Source organism: Tigriopus californicus, chromosome 7, assembly GCF_007210705.1.
Source record: "Tigriopus californicus strain San Diego chromosome 7, Tcal_SD_v2.1, whole genome shotgun sequence".
In the NCBI taxonomy this organism is placed as follows: Eukaryota; Metazoa; Arthropoda; class Copepoda; order Harpacticoida; family Harpacticidae; genus Tigriopus; species Tigriopus californicus.
In genome coordinates this window covers 9757505-9767453 of record NC_081446.1, presented here as the reverse complement: position 1 = coordinate 9767453, position 9949 = coordinate 9757505, and the positions used below count along the sequence as shown (strand labels likewise).

At 41.4% G+C, this 9949-nt stretch overlaps 3 protein-coding genes across 4 annotated transcripts in view; 1 reads left to right on the top strand and 2 right to left on the bottom strand.

The window, feature by feature from the left end:
- The window catches only part of LOC131883020 (beta-galactosidase-1-like protein 2), a 13356-nt gene extending 5256 nt beyond the window's left edge, over positions 1-8100 (top strand). For both annotated transcript variants that reach the window (XM_059230349.1, XM_059230348.1), the window contains exons 7-12: positions 6158-6319; positions 6611-6804; positions 6904-7148; positions 7222-7440; positions 7519-7765; positions 7831-8100. In XM_059230349.1, the coding sequence (XP_059086332.1) occupies positions 6158-6319; positions 6611-6804; positions 6904-7148; positions 7222-7440; positions 7519-7765; positions 7831-7920 (1157 nt within the window). In that variant the 3' untranslated portion in view covers positions 7921-8100. The remainder of the gene's footprint in view (positions 1-6157; positions 6320-6610; positions 6805-6903; positions 7149-7221; positions 7441-7518; positions 7766-7830) is intronic.
- LOC131883024 (b(0,+)-type amino acid transporter 1-like) lies at positions 7-4945 on the bottom strand. The gene is made up of 6 exons (XM_059230353.1): positions 4680-4945; positions 1239-1502; positions 1037-1162; positions 800-953; positions 379-730; positions 7-300 (listed from the first exon to the last, which is right to left on the bottom strand). Exons 1-6 carry the CDS (start codon positions 4858-4860, stop codon positions 106-108), a joined length of 1272 nt encoding a protein of 423 aa, XP_059086336.1. The 5' UTR covers positions 4861-4945; the 3' UTR covers positions 7-105.
- Positions 7933-9054, bottom strand: LOC131883028 (peroxiredoxin-2-like; the record flags this gene model as incomplete). Its single annotated transcript, XM_059230359.1, is given in 2 exon segments — positions 7933-8287; positions 8676-9054. Coding segments are annotated over 2 exon segments (591 nt in total). The 3' UTR covers positions 7933-8044.
- Between the last annotated feature and the right edge of the window lie 895 nt (positions 9055-9949).

The following is a 9949-nucleotide window of genomic DNA, read 5'->3' as shown; positions in this document are numbered from 1 at the left end:
GGGATGACAATCCAAATCTGATAAAAGAGACAGACATTTTTAATTTCTTGTTCATTCGTCGACATGAAATTCTCATTTTTTCGAACAAATAATGCACTGGAGTGCTCAATAACCGCAAACAATAATAACTGAAGTTTGTGACACCCTTACCCGAAACGGTCTCTCTAATTTTGCTCCAGTGAATCGCAGAGTAATCACTGACAAGAAGGCCCCTCCATAAAACATCCAGGCCACGAAACTGAAGAAGTCTATCATGGTGTATGTATCACTGGTCAACACCAGTCCAATTGCCATGATTGTCTGCAATTGAGATATTAAGATCGATTTAGCTTCTCATAGTCATAGCATGACGTAAATATACATGTAGTTCCCTCTTACAAACAGAATCAAAGAGGGTATTGGTGTCCGTTGTTTGGAGTGAATGTACGAGAGTATTTCCGGGAGATGTCCTTCCCTGGCTGCAGCGAAGGATACGCGAGATGATCCGAATAGGGTGCCATTGGCAGCTCCAAAAGTGGATAAGGCCACAAAGCCACTAGCCACCCAAGGGACATATTCCCCCAGAAATTCGTAGGACGTGTCTTTAAAGAACAGGCGGCCCCACGTGACCACTACTGCGTCAGATCGTAGGACCTGAGAAGGGCTCAATACAGTCAAGTACGCAATATTCACCAAGACGTAAATCACTGTCACCAGGGGGATTCCAATCAAGATCGATAGATTCAAATTTCTGAAAATAGGGTTAATAGTGAGGATTTGCGCGAGAAAGGGGCCAATTTGGGTTTTCTATTCATTGTACCTCAATGGATCTTGAAGTTCCTCCATGACGAAGTTCAAGTTGTTCCATCCATCGTAAGACCAAAGACCCGAATAAAATGCGAGAGCAATGGAACTTGCGCTGTCAGTGGTATTGGGAACCCGATCAAAACCTTGCTCTAGGTATTCAAATTCTCCTAGGTTGGAATTGAATGGTTGACCATGGTAGGAATTCATACCTCGTCTGAAAGTGCACCATATATCTGGAGCTTGTCCTTACCCATGGCTATGTGGTAGGTTCCACCGGCAACAATTAGCGCAATCGCAATGAGTTTGGCCACTGTCAGCACATTTTGCAGCCAAGAGGCCATTTTGACGCTACAACAATTGATCACACAGAGCGCAACTGTAATCGTCGATTCAGGCAGACAAAGTTAGTGATAGATACGGATCAACTAGTAGAGAAAAGAGAATCATCATACTTAGAGCCAGAATCGTGACACCTTTTTCCAAGTTCCACTTAAGGTCTTCGGTGAAAGTGTGCGATCCGAAATGATTGTAGAATGGTTGAAGGAGGTAGAGAGCAAACACCTGGCAAATAACTGCACCCTGAACTGGACGTAGAACGAATGTGTTCATCCACGAATACAAATAACCCACAAAGGGCCCCAAACCCTGCATCAGGTAGATATAATCCGCACCACTGGCTGGGAACATCGTTCCCAACTCGATGTAGGACATGGCACCTGTGGCAAGGGAAAATATGATAATCTTTTTTTGGTTTGGTTTTTCACGGGCTTATGTGACCGCGACATGGAATGTAATCCCCAATAGTATTAAAATGAAAGGTTATTATTCGTCTGTTTCAATCTTTATATGATATTTGGTTTACCAACGAATTTGAGTTGGCAGACTGAGCTAGTCCTTGAATGTAGGGTTGATCTGGAATGCTATCTAAAAATTTGTCCAAGTCTGACTTGAAAGATGCAACCGGATCAACAAGGTCTACGTATTCCCTACGAATATTGGAAGGAAGCAAATTAAACAATGAAGGAGCCCGAGAAAGAAGAGATGTGGACTTCATTTTTCGAACTAGCCTGGATTCTCGAGGACTTGAAGGTGCTCTCAAAACGCACATTAAGCCTCTGGGGTCACTAGAATTGATCCTAAATCCTGGGTTGTGACAAAGCTCATGGATACTTTTGAAAACGTACAGTATCAGATACCTTTCGTACCTTCTCCGAACACTGTACAGTCCCAACCTATCTAGCCTCCCCCAATATGAGAGCGCTCTCAATTCTGTGATGTTCCTAGTGAAACATCGTTGGACTTGTTCGACCTTTTGCAAACCTGCTGAACTCATTGGAGCCCAAATGGGCTAAGAGGAGAAGAACTACCTGATTCTGATGTTCAATTTCTTTGTTAAAATTCATCTCATGAGAGAGTGTAAATATTGCTTTCCTTATTTTTTCCACGGGCCTGTCTTTAGCCGATGCTTGTGAATGTTGATAAAATATTTTGTCTCGTGATTAGTCTCTATTGGCTTCTATGAGGCATCCCTGAACGTAAAGTTGATTAGGGTCTCGTTTACAAATCAAAGACCATGATCCAGTTCAAAGCTCAACAGAGGCTTGTGCCAACAAAAGGTTGCAAAGGGTACTGTCTCGGTTTAAGATAATGGAGCCTCCACGTTATTTAGGCGTTTGTACTCGAATGAATTCATTTCTTGTCATATGGTACAACTGATCCCTGTCCTGTCGCTCAGAGTGTTTTCAACTCCAGGATGGGCAAAGCACATGGAGGCATTTGAATATGTTAAGTATGAGATACCTCCAGGGAATGGAGTCGAACCCAATACTCTAGTTGGCTCATCCATAGCTTTAAGTTTTCCGCCAATCACCTGATTATAAATAAGGGAAGCCTATGGCATTAAACACTTTGTCCGAAGTCCAGTACACACTTTAGGGGACCACAACTCATATTATGCAAGGATACTTTTAACAGGAGGATTGGACATGGCAATCGGCGAAGCTAGGCCACTTTGTGAAAACAACATTTCAGCTCCTCAAAAGTTACAAGGTCACTTCCATACATTATGAAACAGCGATTTAAAAGAAAAAAAGTCGTGTTTTTATGACAAAATGTTGAGGTATCTTATTTCAAGTGAAAATTTCGAAAGTTTCTGGTACATGTAGTAAAGAGTCTAGAGTTTTAAAATTAGGTAATTATGAATAAGATAAAATATGTGCATTTTGACCTCAAATGACAATGCCTTTCTACGTGTTTCTATTTACACCTCCATCAAAGAGCAATGACAAAAAGAAAATCGGCTTAGCTCCGCCGATGTCCACTCCTCTAGTTAAAGGTCTCTCTGTATTATGCAACAAATTGTATCTTAGTCACCAAAAATGTGCCCTGAACATCGAACAAAAAAATTACAGCATGAACCTTTGACTCTGAAACCGTTTTGTGGATGGTGAGTGTGAAAGAAATTTATCATCAACAATTCTGCAACAGTGATATAAAAATGTAACATTTCTTGGGCCCTTACTATTTTTACTACGCGATAATATTAATGGACTGTATTTTAACAGAAAGTTCAAGCTTGCAGTGAAAACGATGGCGAGTTACGAGTAAAGTTCCAAAAGCCTTGATTCGATGCAATTTTTTATGTGAGAGCAATCAAATATGGACAGAATAGAATTTATGGACCAATTGAAAGTCGTAATGGCCGTCTGCAATTAACGAACGGGGATCGTCTTTTTGAAAGCGTTCTTGCACTGCTCGTAAAACGTGGCATGGTGAACGTGAAGAGATTGTCACTCTTTTCAAGAGCAAGGTGATGAATAATCTGAGTACCTGCAAGCAGTATAACAGGAAAAAAGTGGGGAAACCTGAATGGGGCCCGAATTGGTAGCTGAAACAGTGGAATTTTTTGGTTGCTGCATTTGTTTCAGATCATTTCTTAAACTGTACCTATGTACTTTTTGCATTTTCGAGCATTTTGAATTGATTTTACTCGAAGTTTTGACGAAAAACATCCATTTCTGGCCTAAATACCTATTCAATGAAAGTTTCCCTAAAATACACTTCACTCAAAGTCGTGTCAAAGATTGATTTTTTTGCGTCCAAAAAATGTGCTTTTGGCATCTAGTATCTTTGTTCCCGCTTGACTTAAGCTTCGACATTAAAGCCTTTAAACTTCTGTGGTGAAATAGTGTGCATTTTTGGCCCATTTTTTTTTTTCATTTTTCTTGTTTCTCGTCTCTCATACACTTGGTATCCTATCGAATTCTGTGAATAGCTTGAAGTTTGTATTGCTTCATAAGTTATTCTAAATAAGTTACCATCCTTGAAAAATCACCTCCAAATCTGAACTCTTTTGCCAATCTTGATGGCAAAACGTTTATTCCAAGCACGAAATGCCATGCGCACTAACAATAAGCACTTAATTACACTGCCTGAGGCAATTTTTCAGACACTGTAAATAGATTCGAAAAGATTCAAAGTTAATTTTAAAGTAAGATGGGATATTCTGAGAGATTTGGTACGCTTAGTATGAACCAAAGAAGTGTCGGCAAAAATAAGCAGATTTCGCAACTGTATCAAAAATAGGTTCAATAAGATTTGGAAATCATAAGTTTCCTAGTTCATTTTTTGGAATATTTTTCGTTTTCGACCTTACAAAGACAATAAAACTGCTAATGAGCACCATAACGGTTACATATATCATTTTAAGAAAACAAGGAATTGGACCACTAGAAAAAGGATAGGAGGATCTCTGTAGTATTCCCTCCTATTTTGTACCCGGCAGGTCTGTACATTCAATGAACCACCTTAACTCAATTAACAAAAAAAGCAATGAAAAGAATTTAGACCTAGTTGAACGACATCAACCGAATATTGCGACTCATTCATCTTACCCAAAGTTGCGCACACTCCACAAACCAACCAGATCACAAGTGATGCTCCCACAGAACCTGATCTTTGCAATACGCCACCAGGGGACACAAAAATGCCGGATCCAATCATGGTGCCGATGATCATGGCGATCCCACCCCCCAAGCCCAGCTCACGTTTGAGGTGAAGGGGTTGTGCCTCCATTGTCTTTGTTTAGTTAAGAATAAGATGAACTCCTAACTCCTGGTCTCGTTTAATGATACTTTTTCTCTGAACTCTGGACTCAAGTCCGGGATTTCTAAGTGCATTCTAATTCAGGTTCAGGTCCACATGTGGATCCCTTCCTTCGGTTTCATATTCTTTTTCATGCAAGGCTTTTTTTTCACGTCCTACAAATCAATAGTGGGCCCTTGAAGCTGAACACTTGACGAGGAAGTACGACAGAGAAGGCACGAGTATAAGATTCAGAGAACGGGATCGTTGATTAAAGCTTAAGTGTTGCTTTTCCCAACAAATTTCAAGGACATCATTGTGATTATAAACATTAAGGTATGTTAGCCGCGATGTCACTTTTGATTTTGCTTGAGAATTGAAACTAACAAAAATGATTAATAAAAAAACATCGAAAATATCTATTTAAAATATGTTCTCTTTCAGCCATTAAGAGCAGTTTCATCAGTCAGTTGTATTACCTTGTATGATTGATGATTTATTGAGGTTTAAGTTATTTCACTGAAACTTATTCAGTTTTCATCAATTAGCCTTTAAAAGCAACTTTTGCCTTTTTTGGAAAACTACCCGAACAATCCGATTTCTTCTGGGAAGGGAGCATGATTCTTATAACAAGTTTAGGAATATGAATCGGGTATAAATACCTTGCAAATTCAAACATGAACATTTTGTTCCTTTAAAACATTTCCAAAGTACAAGCTATCATACCTTGAGGAGTAACGAATAAAAGGAGCAATCTTTGTCGAAATGCCTACTTTTGCGAAGCCACGAGCAATCCACGTGAACCGGATGTGTCTTACAATTGTAGGATTGATTAAGTATTGTATCCACCTGCAATCAGGTTTTGAAGGCTTCATTCTAGCACAAGATAGACAAGTTGGAAAATGGTACCTAAACGGCAGCGTGCCCATTTCATATCAAAATTTTGTGCTTTGAAGCGTTCATTCACCTTTTTACTTTGAAACATTTGGGTTTGTTTCATGTTGCGGTCAAATAACAGAAAAAAAACATTAAGTTACGTACAAACCTAATTACTGGACACCATTCAGTTAAAAACCATATCATTAAATCACATTCAAGAACATTTACGTACAATCCGTTTATCATTTTCATTATTGGATCGAGGTATTCGAAGAAATACCCTGCTTCTCAGAAGTGCATACACAACTGTTAAAACAAGAGCTTCTAGTCATTCCCACGCTCCACGATCATCATGGCCTGTCTAAAGAGTAATGTGACCCCCACCTATGAATATTTCATTTTCTCGCAGATTTTACCGAAATTCTCCAAAACATCTTCCTTTACAAGGGAAGCGTCAACTTCTACATGTTCCACGGGGGCACCAACTGGGGATTCATGAATGGAGCCAATGTCCTTGCAGGAACGGGCCTCCCAATATTCCCGTCGTATGCACCAGATACGGCCAGTTACGGTGAGATTGACTAATGGAGAACACTGTCTTGTACACGCGGTTCTCCCAATTTCGACGTGATGAAATCGCACTTTGATAAAATCTTGATCGGAAGGACGCATATTGAGATACTTCCATGTTGATTTTGTAATAAGTCTAACCAATTCGACTCATATTGGTCGGAGTTGTACCTTCACTGTCCTGTTCATAATACCGGTAAAGGGTAATTAGGGAACGATATGTCCTCTTTTATCATTTTCTGTCCTTCATGATTGCCGAAGGTCTCTAAAGGTACCTTTATGTGTATTCTAGATTATGATGCTCCCCTCACAGAGGCCGGCCATTACACGCCGAAATATGACAGAGCTGCAGAAATGATCGCTACCAATGATCCCTTGGCAAATGTGTTGGCCAAACCAGCCAGACCCGCCATTGTGCCACCTGTGGCTTATCCTGACATTACCATCACAGAATATTTGGATTATGCCGGCATCTTGAGCAACTTGGTAATTGACCAGGCCTTCGAAGAAACCGCCCCCCCCCCGCCTAAAAGGAAAACCAATGCCCCTCAAGTGGGTCATTCTCATTCTCTGAATTGCTTTTAGCCCTCGACAGCCAAGCAATCTAGTAAAGTACTGCTACCCATGGAGCAATTGGACCTCAACGATGGAAACGGCCAAAGTTATGGTTACATTATCTACCGGAAGCAGCTCGCATTGAAGACGGGCGATAAGATCAAGATAAGAGGTCACGTTCGAGATCTTTTGCAGCTAATTGTCAATGGAAAGATGGTGAACAGGCCAATTTTGGAGTTCTCAGACTTGGCTTTTTTCGGATCTTGGGGACCCCTGTATGAATGAAGATCGCGAAATCATAGGAAACCATGGAAAACTGACGTTTCCTCTTTGTAATATCTCTTCCAGGGATAGCGAATTCGAGGTCGATTTGAGCGAGGTTGGTACGTGTAACCCCTCTTGCACGGTCGATTTCATGGTCGAGAACTTGGGGCGAGCCAATTATGGCAAGCCTCACGAATTGCAACAGAACAAGGGTTTGTGGGAGGGGCCGGTTCTGTTGAACAACCAGCCGTTGGAGGATTGGGAGATCATGTCACTCGAGTTCAATTCGGCCTGGGTGTCCAGGTATGATATCCTGGGCAAAGATGGCCATTGTCTTCACTTTGCTTTCCTCCAGTTCCTTGAAACAAATTGCAATTTCAGTTTGAGCGGATGGAAACCTTTAGGGGCTGAAGACTTGACCTTGGGGCCCAAAATTTTCAAAGCCAACCTTCAAGTGGACGATGATAGTCCCCAAGACACCTATTTCGACTTTGATTGTCCAGACTGTCAAAGTTGGAAGCACGGATCGTTTTTCGTGAACGGATTCAATGTTGGACGCTACTTTCAGGTTGGGCCCCAGAAGACTTTATACATCCCAGGTCCATTCCTGGCGACGGGATCTAACGAGGTAAAGTTTCGATGGTCAAGCTTTGTCAAGAGAGGTTTTTTTACATAAAACTTTTATTATTCCAGATCGTCATCATGGAGAATTATGGTGGTTCAAATAAGATGAAGTTCACGGATGTTCCTAACTATGGAAGTCCTTCAAGTCCCCAGAAATAAAGTCCTCTGGGCTCGGGCTACGTGTTCGTGATGTTTCGGGTGTACTCATGATAACTATGGACTGCCAGGAATAATAAAAGAAATGCTCTTGTCAGCCAGATTCAGTGTCTGTTCTGGGTATAAGTTATTTTCCGTTAGCCGCCAAATATTTGGACACGCCCTCTTGATCAGGCTTCATGGTCTTCTTGCCAGGTCTCCAGCCGGCCGGACACACCTCTCCGTGCTTATCGGTGAACTGGAAGGCCTGAACCAGTCTCAAGGTCTCGTCCACATCACGACCAACGGGAAGGTCGTTGACAGTAATTTGTCGCAATTTTTGCTTGTCGTCAATGACGAACAGCCCACGGAATGCAATGCCTTCATCCTCCTAAAACGAGAGACTTGGATGACTTTTATCTGTCTGGCCTATTGACGAAATCCCAAAAAACAACCTTGACATTTACTGAATCTAAAAGAGAACGGTTTGGATGGTCTTCCAGCAATGAGAAATATCAATTCCTTAAACGTGTTTGGATCATGATAATGTGATCATTTCTATTTTGGATGGATGCATCAGTCTTATACCGACATTTCGGTATGCTCATGCTCGCGGAAATTTTTATTTCCTGGCGTTACCTCAATCTATTAAAACATGAGCAAGTCGCATGAAGTATAATTCATTTAAATTTTATTCCTACAAATCGTAAAGAACGGATCGGTGCGCTCTATTTGAAATCTCGAAACCACTTGGACACAAGTGGGACCTCTCGTCTTACCTTGAGAACACCATAAGCTCGGGCAATTTCAGAGTTCTTATCGGCCAACAGAGGAATGTGCATCTCTCCCAAGCCTCCTTTCTCGCGGGGAGTGTTAATCCAGGCCAGATGGGAGAATTCCGAGTCCGTCGAGCAAGCAATCACTTCACATCCGATTTTGCGGAACTCCTCGGCCCTTTCACTATAAGCGATGATCTCGGTGGGACACACGAAGGTGAAGTCCAATGGGTAGAAGAAGAACACCACATATTTGCCTTTGTAGTCGGACAAGCTGATCTCTTTGAATTGACCGTTGATCACAGCCTTGCCCTTGAATTGAGGGGCATCCTGGGTGGGTTGGAGAACCATAATGGAGAGGATGAAATGTCGAAGGAAGTGAACACAAGAGAAGCTGAAAGAGAAGTAATCCAACAGAGGTACAGTTTGAAGTACTGGGAAAAGACCAGCTTCTACCTAACGCCGGGCCAGCCTTTCAAAGAGCTGAGATTAACACACAAATGGACTGTCACAGTCGAGAGGACGCCCACTTGCTTCAGGGGCGGCGCTTAAGTAAACATTGAACTTATCAAATATTGGCTAGAACCTATAAGCGAGCCATAAACGAAAAAGAAATGACTAAACGCATTCCGACATTTTTAATCTCGACTCGGTAATGAGGATACCGGTATTTACAATAATCGTCAATTTCCATAGGAAAACTCCATTAAGCGAGATCGGCAACAATCGAAATCTAAATGTCAGGTCTTTTTCCGTCGGAATGCAAACCGCTGAAGCGTGATCAATGGCATCGTTTAGCATGCATACGTTTGATGGCGAGAGAAATTAGAATCGTTTAAAAGAACAATGTTGATTTTCGTTATCGTCTAGTTTTATAACCGTGGTCGTTAAACGGTCATCGGTTCTATCATCCCATAACAAATATATCATGATTTATAGCAGCCGATAAAGTGACTGTTAAATGCATACTATACTATCTGGGAACAACTAGTTCATTAATGTAAACGTCTTAACTCCACAATGAAATTAAAACTAACCCTTCAAGACCTGGAAATATAGTCTTGGTCACATGAAATCGATCAACCTTACCGTTCTTGTTGGAAAAAGTGGCGTGGGGGACAAGATCAGAACAATTCAGGTTCTTACAAACAGGCTCGTTCAGTGCCATCGCACAAACTTGGCAGGCCAAGTATCGAACTTAAAAGTACTTTCCTCGTCTTAGCACGTCATGAAAGCAAAAAAATACCCACGAACACCTCGATCTGGTTCTAAGGGGC

Excerpts from the sequence above, each read along its gene's own strand:
- LOC131883024 (XM_059230353.1), bottom strand. The coding sequence starts at position 4,860 with ATGGAGGCACAACCCCTTCACCTCAAACGTGAGCTGGGCTTGGGGGGT. Across the intron at positions 1,163-1,238 it reads TGTCACGATTCTGGCTCTAA|TTGCGCTCTGTGTGATCAAT; the intron begins GTATGATGATTC and ends CGACGATTACAG. Across the intron at positions 301-378 it reads TACCCTCTTTGATTCTGTTT|ACAATCATGGCAATTGGACT; the intron begins GTAAGAGGGAAC and ends TCTCAATTGCAG.